The sequence below is a fragment of the Plectropomus leopardus genome, chromosome 17 (genome assembly GCF_026936395.1).
Source record: "Plectropomus leopardus strain MGB_pleo_1.0 chromosome 17, ASM2693639v1, whole genome shotgun sequence".
Taxonomy (NCBI): domain Eukaryota; kingdom Metazoa; phylum Chordata; class Actinopteri; order Perciformes; family Serranidae; genus Plectropomus; species Plectropomus leopardus.
The window spans coordinates 17,510,365-17,531,478 of NC_142192.1; the positions used below are offsets into that span (position 1 = coordinate 17,510,365).

General features: G+C 39.6%; 1 protein-coding gene across 5 annotated transcripts in view; it reads left to right on the forward strand.

Annotated features, from left to right (window-relative positions):
- The window catches only part of col16a1 (collagen, type XVI, alpha 1), a 176,917-nt gene that overhangs the window by 58,420 nt on the left and 97,383 nt on the right, over window positions 1-21,114 (forward strand). For all 5 annotated transcript variants that reach the window (XM_088090134.1, XM_088090133.1, XM_088090137.1 and 2 more), the window contains 3 exons: window positions 11,622-11,690; window positions 11,781-11,898; window positions 20,014-20,137. In XM_088090134.1, coding sequence (XP_087946260.1) covers window positions 11,622-11,690; window positions 11,781-11,898; window positions 20,014-20,137 — 311 coding nt within the window. The remainder of the gene's footprint in view (window positions 1-11,621; window positions 11,691-11,780; window positions 11,899-20,013; window positions 20,138-21,114) is intronic.

Here is a 21,114-nt window from a genome sequence, read left to right on the forward strand (position 1 = left end):
ACATTTTCATGAGTAGTACTTAGTTTTACCTACGTACTATTTTAAATGCAGGACTTTTACTTGTAACATTGTATTTTGACAGTGTGATATTAGTACTTTTACCTAAATAAATAATCTGAATACTTCTTCCAACACTGTGTATGTGTGTGTTCATGACACAGAAACAGACAACTGAGGAATCAGAAGGCAGAGAGGTGAATAGAAATCTATTTCATTGTCTCGTTTTTTTATTTCGTTCCCAACTGTCATACTCCCTCATCACACTGTCAGTGTGTTCTCAGGAGCCGGCTCTGTGATATCACTTGGGGGCCGAGCAATCCTCCGTACTCCAGCTCATGGAGCTCTGGAGGGAGCTTTGTGGAGGAGGGAGGTCCCTCTGGGGAGACCCTAGTCAGAGCTTTTCAGATGAGACTGAGTCAGCTTGCAGCTCTCCTGAGTCTTCTCCCCCAGTGGATTGAAGAAAGTGCTTTCTCAAGTGCAGCTATAACACTTTGTCACAGCAAGCACCACACACACGCTCACATACACACATCCCTCTGACTCATCCAAATCTCTACTTACTGGTAATTTGCTGACATTACAGCAGGAAAGCAGGTTTAAGTAAAACTAGTGTTGAGGAGTCGAGCTGGATGATTGCACTGCAGTTCTGCGGTGTATCAGCCATAGAGACTAGTCCCTGTAGTTGAATTAAATTGCTGAGATCCCCTGCCTCTAGCAAAGTGATGCTGATATAGGTTTTTTTGTGCACCACAGACCCTATGCAGTAAAGTAATAGATTTGTGTATTGATTTGCTTTGACTCAGTTTCTCCTTGTCTGTGTTGGAGCTAAGCTGTATGTTTTCTGATGGCAATGAATTGCAGTTGTAATAAGCTCATTTGCACAGAAAAAGAAGTGAGAGAGGAAAAGCAGCATGCAGCAGAACCAGACAATAGATTACACAGTCTGGCTAGTTGTACAGCGTGTTGTTTATGTTAGGATACAAATAATTAAAGTTAATATGCTGTATTGATTTCCACACTGGAAACAGAAAATATGCTGCAGCCCCTTAACCCTTTGAAACCTGAAGCGACATTGCTTTTCTTGTATTTGTATTTAAATCTTTTAACCCTGAGCAAATTGATACTTTTTCTTTAAAAAAAAAGGCAATAAGCAGCCTCATAAAAAATGTTCTACAAACAAGTGGTAGATTTAAAACAATGATATTAAAACAGAGAAGTGTTTAGGAAAAAAAAAAAGCTAGGGAAAAAAACAATATGTATAATTATCAGAATTACATATTTAAAATCATGTTAAAGACTTATATTTTTAAGCATTTTAAGCACCTTTTCTAGGTCAATTTTTTTCTTCTTTTTTCAGTTACAAATTTTAAGGTAATTCTCTTGTACTTTTTGCTAATCTCTTGATATTTTGTGGGTCACATCTTCTTTCATTGCTCATTGCTTTCTTCCAGTGTTTTTGAAAGAAATCAAGCCACTTTGCTTAGCTTTCAAAGGGTTAAAGGCTGATATGATTGTGGTAGTTTGGGGCAGGAAAAAGCTGATATCTTTGACCTTTGACCACCAAATACTAATCAGTCCATCACTGACTTGAAGCCAAAGGCACAAGGTGTTCTTGAAATATTGTATTCACAAGTGGGGAGGACAATCTGAAAACGTAATGCATCCAGCTACAGTTGTTGTCAGTGTAGAGGCATAAAAACAAGATGTTTATGGCTGGACTGTGTACAAAATTCAAGAGGGCTTTCAATTTGAAAGGTAGGCTTTTAAGTGGGTGTAGGCAGCTTTCAGTCAGTCAGAGACTCTTGAGTCGTCCTGCTAAAATTCATATATATTCATCTTAAAATGAAAGCCAATAATGCCACCTGCTTTCTCTGGAGCTCTACCCACTGATTAGCTCCATTTGTATGTCTCTGCATGACTGGTGGAGGCTGCGCAGCCATCGCCCACCATCACAGCAAAGTTCTACCGATAACATGAGATGTAAAATTTGCTATCTGCGGCAGTTAATTATCCGCATCAAATCATTGATCGACCCCTTAAAGCATCATAAGTGGCCTCATTACTCTCTTAACAAATTCTGTCTTAACACAGTACTCTCAAGTAATTTTCACATATCTATTGTACATCAGCCCTTTAAAATCTGATTAAATTGGCCTGATTTCTGTAAAAAAAAAAAAAAAGAGTAAAACAAGAAAAATACCTTAAATTTAGCAAGAAAGAAAAGTAAAAAACAAAAATAAGCAAGGAACTCAAAACAAAAGTGCCTAAAAAACATACATATCATTAAATATATTTTGTAAGATAATATTAAATACACATGTTATAATAAAAATCATGATATATTTTTCTGGACATTTTTCTCTTTCTTTAATAATTTTCTAATAATTATTTCTCTCTTTTTAAAAACTAGTTTTCAGGTCATTTTGTTGTCTTCTTTTACCAATTTCTTGCTGACTGCCTTTTCCCCCATGTATTCGAAAGAAATCAAAGCAATTTGCTTTGGTTTTAAAGGTTTAAATTCCTGTGAAGGGTGGCTGAAAGCAGAACAAGAAAAAACTGATGTCAACCCAGGTTTCAAAGGGTTAAAGGAGCCATCCTAATCAAATTATTTCTCTCTGTTGTGTCAGTGAAGCAATAACTTTGCAGAGCAACAATACTGTATGAAATGGGGGAAAAATTCCTCGCTGTGTGCAAAAATTGCATTCTGAACATAATAAGAAGCTTTAGGTTTCAGAGTTAGCAAGACTACATAATGTATAAATACTTTTAAAAAAATGTAAATCCAGGTGAAACAGGATGATGAGGAGGGACATCAAACAAAGGCTTTAAAGCTTTAATCACATGTTATGTTCCCTCTTATTAGGCTTTCATAGGCACTGCCTGAACATCACTGGCAAGAAATGAACTTGAGCAAATCGTTGCTGTGTCATGAATGAACCTGTCCTGTAATGTCTCCACTCTGTAGACGAAAAAAATTGTAGTGGGAATGTCATCAGTGACTTACAAGAAGCTTAACAAGTGTGGAATAACTCTGAAACACCATTAACTTGGTCAAGCTAAACTGAGTCACATCTCAGTGCTGCACAGTGCATACAAATGACGGACAGGTGACAAACGTGATCAGTCAAATAATTCAATGTTTTAAATTGGTGGTAAAAGTTTAAGCTGACATACAAGCAACCAATTAAATGTCTCATTTGAGAGCTGTGCAGACATCTGCATGTACTGGCTAGCTTGTAAACGTGTGTTGTGAGTCCAGTCTGTGCTTATGTGAGTGTATTGAATGTGGGCCAGGGGCCTACAAAGGGGAAAATGAGTGAGCTCATCCCACTAAAGTGCAGTGTTTTAAGTCTTTCCACTCTCTCTCTGCTGCAGTTTTATCTCTGGCAAAAAAAACAGGAATGTTCTGTCTTGCCCGTCTCAATCCCTCCTTTTCTTTTATCATGCTCTCAGTTTATCATTTTTCCCACACTTAAACCCAACATAGGCTACACTGAATCATAGTATTGAATCATCAACTACACCACCCAGCATACCTCTCTACTTTGCACATGTTGCATGTGTTTAATAGCTCTGGGACTTAGAAAACTCTCCCTCCGAATCTGACTTTTTGCTGATCAGCAGCCCAGTCCAATTATCTTTGAATACCACACTGTAAAGCACATTCAATAACTACCATACTCTCTCTTATTACGAAGCACACACCAAACATCCTGACACTGTGAGCGCACTTGTGACCTCTTCTCCCTAATGAAAGCAGTTTGCCAAGTGTTTGCTAATTCAGAAACAGAATTAAAACTCAGAGGCAGTCGGTTTAAGTAGACACTGGCCACAACAAAGCACTAGTAGATAAGGCCATTGATTCCTAAACCTTCTGAAGGTTGTTCAGTATCTCTCAAGATGCAATAAAGGTCATACCTTGCTTATTTTAGCTGAAATATTGCAGTAGGCCAGCCCGAGCTGAGTTGATACTATACTGAATTGTCATACTGAATGCATTAATGGTAGACTTATATTGGAGTTCCCTTATTCACTGCATACTTGATGCATTTATAGAGTTACCACCTCGCTGTATTTTTTCCTCCACAAACCAATCAATCAATCACTTACAATCTACATCCATGTCTCTGAACATCATCCCCCTGGCGGCACAGCAGAACGATATAATCAGTACATATGGTAGGAGTATCAGTGATATTAATTTGGTATCTGGTCAAATGTCTCCGCCTCTGATCCTGACTTATGACACTGAGTAATGGCCAGAGAAGCATTTTTGCATAATGATGGCGTAGTAAAGCTGACCTTTGACTTGTTGGATATGAAAAGTCATCACTTCATCATTTTATCCTATTAGATATTTGTGTAAAATGTTGTCATTATTAGCATATGAATTCTTGATTTATGGAAAAAAAAACAGCCTTGACCTTTGACATCTGACTTACCAAATTCTGCCCAGTTCATTCTGGAGTCTAAATCGACATTAGTGCCAAATTTTAGGAAACTCCCAAAGGCCTTGTTGAGATATCGCATTCATGAGAATATGACAGAAGCAAGCTCATGGTGACTTTGACCTTTGACCACCAAAATCATATCAGATCATCAGTGAGTCCAAGTAAGCATTTGTGACAAATCTGAAGAAATTCTCTCTGAGATATGGCATTAACAAAAATGAGACATACATGGTCACAGTGATCTTGACCTTTGACCTATGACCACCTAATCAGTTCATGATTAAGTCCAAGTGGATGTTTGTTACAAATTTGAAGAAATCCTCTCGGAGATATCCTGTTCACAAGAATAAAGCGTCAGTCACACCAAGATGTCTCGCCAGAAAAGCCATTGTTTCCCTATGGTGTAGCGTGCATGTAAGGTACTCCTCTCTTGTTGCTGCATGACACATTCTTTAAAAATATATTTTTTTGGGCTTTTATTGCCTCATTTGACAAGACAGATTGAGCGTGAAAGGGAGAGCAAGAGAGGGGGCGACATGAGGTAAAGGGCCGAGGCCGGAGTCAAACCTGCTGTGGCGAGGATACAACCTCTGTATATGGGGCACTGCTCTATATCACTGAGCCACCAGGCATCCCCAGTATGACTCATTGTTGTGGCTTTTTTTCGGTGCACATAGAAGTTAAAATAACTTTTTTCAGCTCAAAGCACAGAGTCGCACTGCTCGTCATTGTCACTTTTGGTCATCCGCATGCACTATGTGCCCCGCTCCAGGTGCTCCCAGGTGTTTTACCAGATGTGCTTCCAAGCCGTGTTTTGAGCTGTCGTGCCTGACCTGACGTGTCTTGCTGTGTCCAAGTCCAAGCGGATGTTTGTGCCAAATATGAAGAAATTCTTTAAAGGTGTTGTTGAGATACAACATCCATCCATCCCACCCATTCACGAGAATGGAATGGATGGACGGATGGACGGACAGACAGACAGATAACTCAACAATATAATGTCATGGCTGTTGCTTGAGCTCAGGCATAAAGATCAAATCCATGTTTGTTTTTGTGTGACACCCTTTACTTATACACCCTCCAAGTTAAGTGTAAGTGTGTCTACATCAAAAAATAGCGCTTCACTAAAGACCCAAAATGTCCTGATTTTTTTTTTTTATCTTTGGCAAGGTGAAGACTTTGGAGAAAACTCACAGCAGTGTGCTGCATAACTGCCAGTATAGGATCATTACCTGCTTTGGCAAGACTTAAACACAACCCATCAAAGAGGAAGTGAACCCAGCCAAGACCATCCAATCTCTTTAAGGCTACATGCAGCTGCTAGCAGGATCCTGGAGTGGCACTCATACTATGTGCTAATTAGCTTGTCAACAAGCAAACGCCTTCCTTTGATCACAGCTTGAGAGGAAATGGGGTTCAAGTTTCCCACTATGTCCTCTGCCAAACTGCCAAGTTCCTGGGTATGCAAGAGTCCACTAAAATATCATTCATCCTCTCAGTTATTTAGACATAGCTTGTTTATCCCATGAGAGCAAGCAAAAGTCTGATGCTCCAACTCCCACAAGTAAACAGAGCGTTTAACTGGATTCACAGCTTTGAAAGTGGCAACAAATGTTTTAAAGTTGATAACAAATATGATTTTCCTATATGCAAATGCAGCCTCTGCCCTTTTCTGGTGTTGTTATTGTCAGTTAAAAAGTTGTCACATACAAAGTAGGGCTCCAGACTAACTTTTTACATTCATTGCACTGGTGTGCCTAACTTTTTTCATTTAGCTGCACCAGTCTCTTTTACTTTTTTTCAACATGCCTTTTGGCACCGCAATCACACATTTTGTCAGTTCCCATACACACCTATAATTTCTTAACTAGGGGGAGTAACAGTACACAGAAGTGACCTTTTGATTTATATACCAGTTTATGAGTCCTGGTTTGGTGCAAGCTAAAAAAGAAAAAAAAACCCATAAAGATCCATTTGTTTTCATTTCTTTTGAATAGACAGTAATGCAAGTGTTAGAGTGTTGCTCCCTGTGTTGATATACAGCTTATTTTAAGGTAACAAAAATCACAACAAGTCTTATTTCCCGGTGATTATACACAAAAGAAAATATACTTATTATATTAGCTCAATTTCTGCCAATCTAATCCCCTATATCATACACACTGGCCCTTTAAATGCCAGTCAGTTGGTCAGCGTGTGTGCACTCGAGTCAGTGTCCAAAGTGTCTGTTATATGCTGGGGATGCCAACAAAAAAGGAGGATTGGGCAAATTCATTTAATTTAACACTAATACCACTGAAATTTTTGACATTAATGGGAAAATTAGCCAGATATCTTCTTGGCATTGGCGAAGGCATTTGCTATTTGTGATCGCTCTGAACATCGGCGATCCCCAAGATCATCGTCTAATGGCACAACCTTCTTGTGCTCGCAGTCTAGTAAACAGCTAAATTGCTAAAAGATGTTGAGGTAATTATGCATTCTGAAGTACACACTGATGCATGTTGAGCCAAGTCATGCAATGTAGAGCATGAGCTTGGCAAGTAGGGTCTTAGATGTCCTTAAACCTAGAGGAACCTAAAGGAACCTAATAACTAACATTTTCACTTTCCCTTTCTCTGCTCTTCTTGTGTTTGATCCTCCTCCCCTCTCCACCTTCTCCTTTCTACTGTTGCTTAACTTTTTATTGTGCTGCCCGCTTGCCTTTAGCCAGGATTACTCCTGACAAAGCCTTCATCTTGATTCTGTCTGATGGAAATGGGGCTGTGATGAAAAACAAAACAGAAAAAGAAAAAGTAGGCAGTGAGAAAAGGTAGGTCTTTCCATCTCTTAACTTCAAAAAACCTGTGATGGGAGATATATCAAGATAAGCTCTTGGTGTATGTGTGTGAATATGTATGTCTTTCTTTTTAAAAGGCAGCAGTGTCTTTGTGAGGCTGCAGAGAGTGCATTTTGCGCTGAGTCAGCAGATAGGGTTTTAGGGATGGACCAGTCAAGTTATAAATACAGCATGTGTGATTGTGTATGTGAGAGAGAGAGTGAGCGAAAAAAGGATGTGAGATAGTGTGAGCATCAGAGGACTCAGAAGACTGCTTGATACTTCCTGTACATTTCGCTCTCTTTTACTTTGTTCAGAAGTCACATTCAATTCATACAATTTCTTTGACTTTTCATCTCAAGTTTCTCTCAGCGTACTACAACACCACTGTTTGACATCTCTTTCCTGCACCTTGATTTGTACTTGCAGACAGCTTTACAAAAAATGGCACACTGTGCAGGCAGACGGCCTGAAATGGGCTGAGCTTTGAAACAGTCTTTTGTGTTTTAAAACCAAGATGAGCACAAGCTGCAGGGTGTCAGTTGATGAACTTGATAAAAGGTGATGAAGCGCTGAATGTGATTTAATTCTTTCGTGAGCCGGCCTCCGTGAAATTAAATTCCTAGCTCTTAATTAAAGTCAGTTGGATGTTATTATTTAAGTAATTGCATTAGGCTCCCTCTCCTTGTTTTGATGTGACTTCCAGTCTGTTAAATTGTGGCTGGAAACATAGACAGTGTGTTGCTGTTGCATGCTGCAAGGCAACTCTCAATGCAGTGCACCCACTGTTTCATCAAAAAGACGTTCATAACAGCTCAATCCATAAAGCTGGGAGACACAAAAACATCACTTTTGTTTGAAGTGCATTATTATACTCAGTGTCTAAGAAAGAAAGGTTTTTCTTTTGTCTTCTCATTCATAGCAACAATAAACAGCAACCATTAAGCAAATGTTTACTGAATCCTACACCAGGATTAGCACCTGATCTTTAGTTAATGTTCCTGCACACACAATTGACTGTTAGCTAAGCCCTATCCCCCTTAGTTACTGTTGCTATGCTTTTCCACCCTCGCAACAGTGACATATTTACCACTCAAAATTCGCAGTAGTTTTGGAAACAGGTCTTAGATTTTACACATAGATAAACAAAAGTATCATTTTTAACTGGCAGTCATGGATGTTGTCAGATGAAACAAGGCCCCAGTGAGTTTGAGGCCAGTTTTTGTAGTGGTCAAACAGTGTAATGACATTGTCATGTGATGCCCTGTGATGCCTTTTTTCCTATACAATTTCAAAGTAAAAAAAAAAAAGAGATGTATCTGAAAGTCAATAAATACATTTTTTGAGCACCACAACCCCTGCAAAATGAAACTCGTTTCACAATCGGGATTTGATCCATTCATTCCGATAACATCTGGAAAGTCTAGAAGAGCTGCACAATCATATTATTTTATCTCCATTCAAGTTAATGGAGCAATAAACCAAAAGTAGCTTAAGTCATTATTGTGCCTGGATACATTGATTTACCCGATAGCATTTCAAAAGTCTAGAAGACCTACACAATCAAATTATTTTTTCCTTATTCAAGTAAATTGTATTTTAGCTGATCAGCCAGTGGAAGTTTTCTGCTCAGCTCACAAAAAGTCTGTTGTGCGCTTGCTGTATGGGTGTATTGGTGTGGTAGTCAGACTTTTTTGGCTTCATGCACCACTCACCCTTTCCGTTGGCTATCCAGTTCACTTTATACATTCATGGATTGTAATGGTGTCTTTTGCAAGCAGATTTTACCAGCTAATTTATTTAAAAACTAAATATGTATATGAGAGCTACATGCATACTGCTTAAAGCTTCTATCTAATGCAGGACTGTCAACCTCACTTTAGTTTATGGGCCACATACAGCCCGATCTGATCTCATGCTGGTCTTACCAGTAAAACCATTGCATAGTAAACTATGAATAACAACGCGTCGAAGTTTCTTCTCTTCTTTTAAAATAAGGAGGTACATTTTGAAAACGTTTTTCATATATTTCTTCTCCTGTGTAGTATTGTTGGCGTCACCACACCAAACTTCAGTGGAAGCTGTGAAGAAAACAGGTTAAGTTATCCCCTGCCTTAAAAACAAAATACAAATCTGAAGTTTTGGCAGTGCCTTACCAATAGAGAGTCTTTGTACTGAAGCTGTTGATTGACATTTGACAGTTGCACTATGTTCAATATCTTCACATATGTCCACAATAAGTATTAATTGCTTTTTCAAAGAACTGTATTCTGGTCAGAGTTGAACAGGATCTACAATATTGTAGTACTAAAAACTTTGCACCTCTTATCTTTTCAAAAATGCATCACATTAGGCGTGCATAGTCATCCAGTGGGCTGGATTAGGCACTTTTGCGTGCCGGCTCTGGGCAACAGGCCCTATGTTTCTCAAGTAGTGGATGGGGAAGACATTTTTCTAAAGTAACCCATAGTTATGAAAATGTTGATAGCTAATGACATGCCTTTGGACTCCTAAAATAATGCTAGGTTACTACTGAGCTGGTTAGTCAGTTACAGCAGAAAAATATGGAGTAAACCTAAATCTTACTCTTTTACTTTTGTGCTTTTTTGTTCAGGAAAGGTAATAAAAGATACCACCCTTCACACTCTTTAGATTCATAGAACTGGGTCCATATGGACCTGAGATGTGTGCACGAGGCGGCACTGAATGAGGCTATATTAACCTTCAGCTTCGCCATAAGGCACACAATGGTTCAGAATATTACTGAGAGCAACACAGCTCAGAGAAAATCATTAGGCTTTATTTTTGGTTAACGCAGGGCAACACCTGCTTCAAAATTCTCTGCAGTCATATTTTTAAAAAAAACTTATTGAAAAACTGTGCCCTGTAGAACGTCTTGCTCGGGGCCTTGGTCCTTGGCCCCAAAGAGATCAATTAACTGTGGATCACAGTGATTCACAGGGTCCATGTCTACCTGTACAAGCCCAGTTTTTTTACACATCACACATCTCCCCTCTATAGTGAGGCAGGCTGCCCTGACAGGCAACACTTTTCTCTGTAACCTCCCCTGACAGGGTGAGAACATATCCATCAAACGGAAGCTACCGCGACAGACAAGCTTGGTGCAAGACAAGCTGTCAGACCGGGGCTGTGTTGCTCTCTGCACGGCTTTGCCCTCATTTCATCTCCCTCTCTGTGTTTAACACACCTTTTTTGACTCTCTTTCACCTCTACCAACTCCCTCTCCTTCTCTTTCTTCTAGATCAATATTTCTGTTACTCTCAAATGTATGCATGTTTTTCAGTTTCTTGGTCTCTCTCACACCACACTAAGCATGAAAGATTACATTTGAAATAACTTCTCCAAAGACTGATGGGCTCTTGACATTTCATGAGCACTTGAATTATTGTACATTTCAGGGTTTTTGCTCTTCACACAAACTATTTTTTCTCGCTTAAAGAGATATTTCACGGATTTTCAACCAGCTTTGTATGGAAACAATGTGGGTAGTATGTGTAGATGAACTGTGGTAAAATTCCTTCCATCTAGTGCTTAGATATCCTTCCTCACCTGATCCATCCTAACCCTAACCCCACAGTGAAACTTCAAATGACGTATTTTACGCCACTTGAAGGAGTTTTGCCGGCTCTCAGATTATTGCTCGAACTGCAGGCTGTACTTTCAAATTTTCCACCTCCCATGCTGCCAACAGCATGAACAACAACTGAATCTTGTACTCAAGAGAGTTACCTGCCCCTCTCTCTGTCTCTCAAACTCTGACCAAAATCTGGTCATATGGTAAAACTAGGCAGTGCTGATCAAATATATATCAAGATTATGTTATTGCATTGCCTTTGTATCTTGTAAAATGTTTACTGAAACATATTTAAACACTATGTTTAGCTGTCATAGTGACAGTTTTTGAACAGGAAGTAGGCACCATGGTGCCATACTACTTCCTGCACAGTGAAATTTGAGGCTGAAAAAACAGTGCTCAACACCAAAACTAAGCAGTGCTGTTAAACAAGATTCTGTAACTGAGTTGCATATTTTTGGCTCAAATGTAATTGACTGTATTACAAGAGCCAGCTGCTATTGTTTCACTCGGACCAGTCCACATTACATCAACCACCAGTGGGAGTGCCTGGTAAGCTGTGATGCATTCTGGTAGTTGTAGGTTTTCTACCTCATGAGCAGAATTATCCTTTTTCTCTGTTTTCTCTGGTCACATAGCATCAGTTTAAAAAATATTTGCATCTTTCTATTTCAGAGACAGCCTAGTTTAATGTGAAGACTCTCTTTATATCAGAGAAATACTTCTTTAACCCACTCTTTGTCATGTATTTCCACAGATGAACAGTGCCCGTCAATACAAGTGGATGAGTGGAAGTTTCCTCAGACATCTAGGGACAATATAACAGGTGAAAAGAAAAGCTCAAAATATGCAAACAGTCACATATCTTCCTCTGTGTTTTACTATGTGGGTGCTGATGAGTGCCATTTGTTGTCAGGTTTTAATTTGGTGAGGCGATTCTCTCTGCTCAAGAGTAAAGATGTCAAGAAGATCCGCAACCCACGAGGACCCGTCATCCTCCGCCTGGGCAAGACTGCACTCCTACGCCCCACTGAGTAAGTTTACAGTCCGTGCCTCTCACTGCCACTTGCTCTTTTCCCAGCAACCTACAGACATCTCACACAAGCACACTGTGTACAGCTTTAGGTGGTAGAGAATGTATTACAGGAATGTGAAATAAAGTGCATTTTCTGCTGAATTTTTCAGCTTTCTGTAGGCCTATGCTGACAGGCTCTCTCTTTTCATGCCATGTTTGAACAAAGACAACGGCAGAGAGACTGAACACCCTACGGCTAAGCAGCCTCTGAACCCTCACTCAGCATGTCAGCACTGTCCGATGGCTGTTGTGTAAAAAGCAGATGCTTGGCAAAGCATGCACCATGGGTCAGTCTCTGATTGCATTTCCAGAAATACCACTTCATTTCCCTCACCACTGACACTTGCTTGTAAAACAGAGCAGCCCTTTGGTTTTCCGGTTGTGACCGCATATACTTATGTTAACTAATGTTCACATGAAATTTTTGGCTTATTTGCTTGAGCACAAACTATAAGACTGATGCCTTAATTAGTAGGTGTGATGCAGTTTCCAGTAAAGAAATGTGGGGGAAAAAAACAAAAATCATTACAAGGATATTAATTTAATGGCTACATTTTAGAGGCTGGGCTTGTTCCTAACTTGTTTCTGGGCGATGAGACCTACTGCCATAAAATCCGACAGAGCATGGCTTCCTTGCACAAGATGATTTGCCAGCTTGACATGGTGTAATTATGCTTTCCTGGGTTTTCATGTTGTTATTACACAGTTGTTGGGTGTAGATTGTGTTTGGAATCACGTGACAAGTGCTTATTAGGGTTAGGTGCTGGCTGTTTTTCAGTCCTCTTTTTTTTTTCAGTTCTTGCGAATTATAGCCGGTTTTCAGATGGCTGAGCTTCTCTCTACCCACCGATAAAGCAGTTTTTCAGAACTTGCCAATTGGGTCAGCCCAGAGTATTTTATCACTCTGTCCAGCACTGTGAGCTGCACTTGCTTGAAGGCCCGATAAATCTGTCTACAAAACACTCATTTTTGGTTGAGACATTTTGTTCTAAAAGTGTCACATATATTATTTGTCACAGGCTTAGGGTGTACTTGTCCTTAGGAGAAAAGGGGGAGAAACACTAAAAAACTGTCACTTCTCAGGAAATCAGCATCTTTAGAGCAAAAGAGGAAAATCCAAGATGTTTTTGTTTTGCCTCTAACCATACAGGGGGAGGACGGGAACACCGTTCTCTATCTCTTCTCTGCTGCTGGCTTGAGATTTTGTTATGGTGCAGCTTTTATTGAAATGTTGATGCCAACGAGAGCTCTGCTGCCTGTCAGATTTGCCAGTCAAGTGTGCTACCTGGGTGACTTCTTTCTAACTCAGACAGAGAACAATCAATGTTAATCACATCAGCCTTGCCTCTTGGCTGCTCTTCTTTGTGCTTCTCTCTATACAGTATAACTTACTGTCTTTTATACACGTTTTTCAAAATGACTAAACCGAATCAGAGGAGATGCTTGATTTTTGCATTTGCCTTTCTCATTCTCCCCCTTGCGTCACAGAAAAGCAGATTAAAATCAGAGAGGACTGGCTGTCTGCACCAGTTAGACATAATTTTGCCTGTCTTTAGTTGTTTGCTTTTTTTGCAACTTTTGCCTGCTCAAATAACATTTTAATGGAAGGTTTCACGCATTTAGAAAAGAAGAGTGGAGGCGGAGAACAGATGGCCGATTGAGAGACGAGAGAGCACAAGGGTTCAAGGTTTAAATCCAGGCAATAAGTGAATGCATCAGAACAAACCCTCAGGCTTGTTCCATGGCTTTTTTTTCTCAGTAACAGTGTGAGTGTGTGTGTGTGTGTGTGTGTGTGTGTGCGTGCGTGCGTGCGTGCGTGTGTATGCATGTTTGCATGTGTGTGCAGTGTGGTCTCACTCCCAGGGTGTTAAAAAACACTGTTTGGGCTGGCCGTTTAGTATTAGATACAGTGAATTGTTTAATTTATTTTTGATACTAGTGCTAAAACAATACATTTAAAATGATACAGGTGCTGAAATGGTGCCTGAACAGATACTTTCAGTAAATAAATAAATAAAGCATAAAACAACAGTCACTGTTCATAAAAGATACAAAATGCAAAGAACAATCAGTTATTAAAACAAGCATATAAATAGAAATGATCAAATAAAAGATACAAGTTATAAAAGCCAATCAAATAAAACCCATAAAATATTCATGTATCAGTAATAAAAACAATCAGTTTAATCAAGTGCAAACAGAAGTTAAGTAGGCAGAGATCATAGACTTAAACTGACCAAGGGTCACCAAGTAATAAATTTCAGTCTGCTCTGCAAGGAGTTCCAGGCAGTGGGAGTATTAAAACGGAGGGCAGTCCTTCCAAACTCAGTACAAACTCTTGGGACTTGCAGTAAAAGCTAATCATTGGATCTGGTATGATGTGGACTGGGAGACCACTGAAACACAGATTTAATATAACATGATTCCCAATGAGGGCCTTGTAGATAAATACATACTTACATATTTTTAGCATGTCTGTCAGGCAGAGAGAAGCTTAAATATCAATAAATACGGGACACAAAAAAATTCACATTACAAATTCACATTATAAATTTAACCTCACCCAACTAAAATGATTGAACATTAAATTACAGTTACTGTAGTAATAACAGAAAAATAAACTTTGTATTTGGATCAATAATTTTCTCCCTAACTCAGGAGAGACTCAGCAGCCAGATATTTCTCTATTATGAGTTTGTCACTATAATGAGAATATCTGGTCCTCCTTAACAGACCACCTGAAGAGAGCTTAGCCTTGGAAACAGATACAAAATGCACCCTTTATCTTCTGTTTGATACACTTTGTGTCTCAAACAGAAGCTCCAGTGTAAACCCATCAGCATCATTTTTGTGACGTTCAGGGCAATGGAGGTAGAGTAAAGACTGAAACTGCTACTTAGGGTGGGGGAAGGGAACTTGTATGGATCCAACAAGCACAAGACTTTAACCCAGGAGATCAGTGTTTGTGCTCCATGGCTGACTAAAGTCAACGTTTAGTGATGTGATATGCCAGTCATGTGTTTAACTGATGTGACTAACGTCAGCCATGAGCTTTCCCTAACCCTAACCAAGTTGTTTTGTTGTCTAAACCCAATCTTAGAACCAACTTGCTATTGTCTTATAAACAATAAACAATAACAATAAAGCCTCTATTTACAAAACTCTATATTTTTGGAGATCCAGTATAGCAGGTGGATATTTAAGCCAGGACTTTCTCCTCTGTGCACCACTCATTGTTTACACTTTAATTATCTATATATTAGCTATTACCAAAGACTGCTCAAATGTGATTGGTCAATACTACTCAAACTACAAACAGACAAATGCAAACCAGATGAACCAGAATGCGTTTCATGTCCAAAATCTTTACCGTTACCAACAGATTACGCATATACGTACATATATGCAGATATCTGTATGAAGAGATTAGTCTAAACTTTACCAAACATCTGGCTTTTGTATTTAATAGGAAAAGTTCCAATTGGCACGGACACTCCCACAAAGAAATGTTGTTCAAAATTAGTTGGCACCGAGTTTGAAAATGACACTGTGAGTGAACAGATATAAAAATAGAAGTAACCGTTGTAACATTTTTACAGACCTCCATGCTGCTTTCTACTTTTTATGATCCCATTTTCTGGTGTGTCTGTGACATCAAATGTGACAAACCCAAACCCCCAGAAAGGCACACTCATCTTGTCAGTAATCTACTGGCAACTTGAAAGGAGAATATTACTTATTTAGCAAGTTTTCTCTTTGAAAAACCCACATACCACATACATATATAAAAGCTGATTTTGATAGGAAAAAAAGTATTAGTCACGTCAGTCCATGGACACAGCTAACATGACCAACCATCTTTTCCTAACCTCAACTAAGTAGTTTTGTTGCCTGAACCTAACCACTGACTCCCTGCTTCAAGAGAAAACGCAAAAGGCTGCAGTTTCCCTTAGGAGTAGGAATGACATCATTTTGGCGTGTGCTAGCCTGCTTAAATCTGTCTGTTTGTGTACAGTATGTTTGCAGTTGCAGACTCTGCAGTCCCAGAGTATATACTGTATGCATTTCTGAAGCTGTATAATACATGGCTCCCATCCACCACAGACTCTGTGTCACTCAGGCAGCTTTTGAGGTTGACTGAAGTGCGAGACATGTGTATAGTAATTGGAAAGCAGCGTTTTGCTTTGTATCAGAGGCTAATCCATTCAGCTAATCCAAGCTAACACAGATGAGTGACAGCCACATGAAGCTACTTTTCTCTCGCCTCTCTCAGTTGTCGGCTGACATTGAAATGGGCACCAGTCACAGCTGGTCACATGCATTTTAATTTCAGCGAAAAATGATTTGATTGCTTTGGGCCTGTTTTCTTTTATGCAGCCACAGTGAGTAGGATAGAAGGGGAGCAATTCTGTGATATTATGGCAAGAGGCCAAGGCATTTATGACAGAATTAAAATGCATTTGATGAATTTAACACTTACTATCACATAGCAAAAGTAATTCAGTTTGATTCCCGCTGCTCTCAATGCAAGGATGACTCAATAAGTACAGCTTTTGAATTCATTTTCACAAAGTTATAAGCAGCCAAAGATAAGCAGTGCAAAGGTGAGGACACTGGTTCTCTTAAAATGTATGTGACCATGGAAGGACCATAAAAAAAGCAAACGAGTAGGAGGAAAATAAAGGAACGGAATAGGTGAGGAGGAATAGTGATATTATTTTTAGAGAGAAAGCGCAGAAGGCAGATTGGGGATATGAGTCAATAAGAAGAAGGTCATGTACTCTTTTATAAAAATATTTCAGCCTATATCCACAGAAGGGGGATGATTGCTACTCTGACTAATGTTGAATTTGTGGTATGCAGCAAGCCTTTCCAGAGTCAGTGCATTAACCATCTAAAATGACTGCTGTTTTAAAGCTGCGATTTGGTATAATTTATATCAACCTTTATCGACCTGGGGAAGGTTTTTGGAGCGCATAAGCTTTTTTTTCATCACTTTTCTGAGTCAAAGTTGAGAGCTGCTATGGCCATTGTGTTCAGGAGCTTGACAACATTGTGAAGATGGGAAAACAAGAATGTTATTTTTTTGCCATGCTTTTGGCTCTAGGAATTGCAATTACAGTCTGTTGATTGGTGGTTACAACGCTTTCTAAATCAAAACATGCATCTCATAAACTATTGGATTGAATATCATGAAATGTTATACATTCATTAAAGCTTCAGTAAATAACTTTTATAAAAGATAACTTTGTCCTATTTATTGAAACTGTCATTATATCCTGACAGTAGTACATGACAGATAATCTGTGGGGGGCAACACATTGTGTGCACAAGCAGCTTTTGGCGGTGTGTTAGAGACTCCTCCTGACTCTTTGTTTTCATTGAGATAGTTTTTATAACACTAATGTATGTTCAAATGTTAATTTTACTGAAAAGGTTGGTTTTTAATTAGTCATTTGATGCTATAAAAAGCATGTTTGACATCATGAATGACAGATGTGCATGCTAATTGTTGTGCTCACGATCAGCTACACTTCTTACGATTGGTTGGATAGGTGTATGGCAGGGACCTTGATACCACAGAGATCACTACTGTGCAGATTCTGATGTCAGAATGGTAATGACCAAATTCTGGCCATGTTGGCTTCACTTTTGTGGAGACGCATTGCCCATCTTTATATACAATCTATACTGATGACTGCTAGCCTTGTTTGGCCCACTAGTTGCCCAGTATTTGATAAATGATTAAAATTCTGCTGTGGCCCTCCAAAAAGGCTTGGGCCAGTGCTGACAATGGTGATATGAATTATAACAGTACAGAAATTACCATTTCCCAAATATATGTTTACAAGGTATCTGCTGCTGTCTGCATACTCAGTACATTTTCCTCTGGAGGTTTTATACATATTGTTTCAAATACAAAAGTAGAAGATAGCCATGGGGAAAAAATTGCAACATGCAACAATATTTGGCCACTATCGCTTTAAGTGTATGCTTCCCCTGACGTATCAGCTCCTAGCTGTTTAAAATTCCTTTCAGTTAGGTGTGTATAATACATTCAGGGATAGAAACCCTCTCCACTGAAAGCAATTGATTCCAGCTCAGTTAGAAACCGGTACAAGGGTGCCTATACACCTCTCCAGGTGATATCCCATCTTAAACCAGAGATCTGCTTTTTCAACATTAGATTTCCTCTCCTCATCTTCCCCTGTGCCTCTCTGGCTTGCACTGACTTTCTTCTACCTCTCTCTTAAAAAAAAAAAGAAAAAAACAAGAGAAGCAGAAGTAACTTTCTCTGAGTTGGGAGAGGCTAGATCTGAATCTGTCTGGCCCATACTGAGTGATTTATCTCCCCACTGCATGTTTGTGTGTGTGTGTGTGTGTGTGTGTGTGTGTGTGTGTGCGTGTGTGTCTCTATGTGTCTGTAGGGTTTATGTGTTTTTTCCAGGACTCTGAATGTAATAGGCCAAGGTGAGGTACTTCCAACTTAAAAGTCAATAGTTTGTGAGTGCTTTTGTGCCCTGCAGCTCATGTCACTAATCGACAGCAGAACAGCTTTATCGGTTTCTTTCTTTCTTTATTAATTCTCCATCTTTCTGTCTGTCTCTTTCCTGTACACACTCCATTTCCATCTTGCCTTGCATAATATAAGGATTGCGAGGATGCCTAAATACTGTTCTGAGGATTAGTTGAAATCAAAATCTAGTCATATTATACCCAGAACTTCTTCATCCCTCCGTTGTGCCATATTTTCCCCCTTTCTGCCTGTCTCTCTCTCTCTCTCTCCCTTTTCTCCAGGTCTCTGGGTGAATGTTTTTCTTCCTCACCTTTTCTCCCACTCATCCTCTCTTTGTTTTGACGTCCTGTAGTTGGCTGTTTTCCCTTGGATCATCCCTTAGTCATAAATCACTGTCACCCCACTTCTAAGAGTGGGAAACCAGCTGCCAGCATCAACAATTCTGTGTGTGTGTGCGTGCGTGCAAAGAGAGAGACAGAGAAATAGAGCAAGAGAGAATATTTCAAAGTGTTCACCATCTCAGTGAGCATGCATTTCGCTGGGCTTGTTTGTGAAGCCTTCATCTCTCAATACATCTACACACATCCATGCAGTGAATATTCCAATGTGTGCTTAGATGCCCTTGACCAAAACTGAGGGATGAGGCTTGCTGGACTGTATCTGCCGGGAAAATTAATGCTAGGGGGTTACACACAGCTTTGCGTTACTGCTGGCTGCAGTCACAGAATGTGGAGGAGAAAGGCAAAGAGGAAAGAAACAGGGAGAGAAAACAATGTGTAGAATATAAAGATGCTCATACAGAAAACACAGATCGTATTTACTTTGTCATCATGCTCACGAGGACATCAAAGGAAAAAATGTGAAGCCAAAAGTTTCCATAATTTGTCAGCTCCCTGGCTACCAACTGTTTTTTTGTCAAGTTAGATAGATTGTCTTTATTTCCCCATAGTGAAATTTAGTTTCCACCGCTTGCACATGTACATGTTTCAAATAACAAATGCACAAGTACACACAATATATACCTAAACACTGACACATATACAGTCATGCTCCTAAATGTATAGCCTTACCTGCACCTGCACATGCAGGAAACATGCCCAGCAGTGTTTATCTTTACCAGCCTGTTCTCATTCCAAACTGGTAATATAGCATTGCTTTGTCACTGCCTGGCGTGAGAGTGCAACGCCAAAAGGCACCTTATTTTTGTGCATGAAAAGCTGCTGGACGTCTTCAGGTGAGAACGCGACTGGACAGAAAGGGTGGTGTCATTTGAGATGGCGGCTGGATGGAAGCTGTTGTGTGTGCACGAAATGCGTCAGAATGGCATAAGGTTGAAACACTGCTGGTAACAATGTAATGTAAGGATTGGGTAGATGTTCATAGGGCAGGCGGTAGTGGCAGTGGATGGGTCAAACGCTTGATGTTTGCAGTGTCCAAGCCCAAAACAAGATAACCCAGATGACATCATGAGGAGTCCCTTGTTAACTTTTCTTCTACTTAGTTTTACTGTATGTAGGAATGACATGTCCCTGACCGTTCTGAACTTCTGTGTTCCAGTCAGGTGTTTCCTCTCGGCCTACCTGAGGAGTTCACCCTGATCTTCACCCTGGCGTTAAAGAAGGCAGCTCTGAGAGACACCGTCTACCTCTTCCAGATATCTGATGAGCAGGGATACCCACAGGTGCAGCTCACTCTGTTTCCTTATTACCGGCTTTACGAATTCCTGCATTTTTCTCCCCAATCCACCTCTCATTGCTCCTATCACTATTCCTGCCCTCTCTTCCTCTATCGCTTACCTTTTATTCATCACGCCTTTTGTCTACTCATTCCTCCTGTCTCTCATCCCTCTTTTGCATAGTCATCCACTTTCACCCTTCGATTTCTTCTCTCCCGTGACACCTTTTCAATTCTCTCCCTCCTTTCATTCCGCATCTTTTATCCTCTCTTTATTCTTCATCTGATTCCCCTCCCTCACACCCACCCTGTCTCTCCGTCACTCTTCCCTTCATCATCTTCCGCTCCCCTCTTTCATTCACCTTCATTGTTATTCATGTGTGTTCCATGATGAAGCACTGGAGTCTCTAAGAGTCCCCATAATCACTAAGAGTCTGAGGCCAGATTTAAATACTCAATGTGTATGATGGATGAAGGCCAAGTTGCCTCATTAGGAGTGATTGATTGGCTGTACCGCTTGTGTGTGTTATTTATATGTCTTCCCTTTTACTTCATCTCCGCTACTGTGTTCTACAGCTTTGTTAGGTGGTAGCAGCATGTACACATCACTCTTTGCAGTCAGACAACTAGAGATACAGTTCATTTCTCTAATGCATTGGCATAATGAACACATTGGGCCTCATGCAAAAAAGATACATGAAAAACTAAATTTTATTTTTGCTCGTATGCATAATTTGTTCTTGTTTTATTAATACCTATTTATTTTGGGGATTCACCAATGTTTTCTTTGGTTTTCACAAGCCACTAATTGTTGCCCAGTGCCAGGAAAAATAAGTTTTGTATTTGTGGATCATTTTAAAAAATTGCATTATTATCATTTAATCAAATTTAGATAATGCTTTAGAGTATTGGATTATTAAATTTCAGCGCTAAAGAAATACTATTATACTTGCACTGATCCCAATTATTGTTATTTCAGTTACT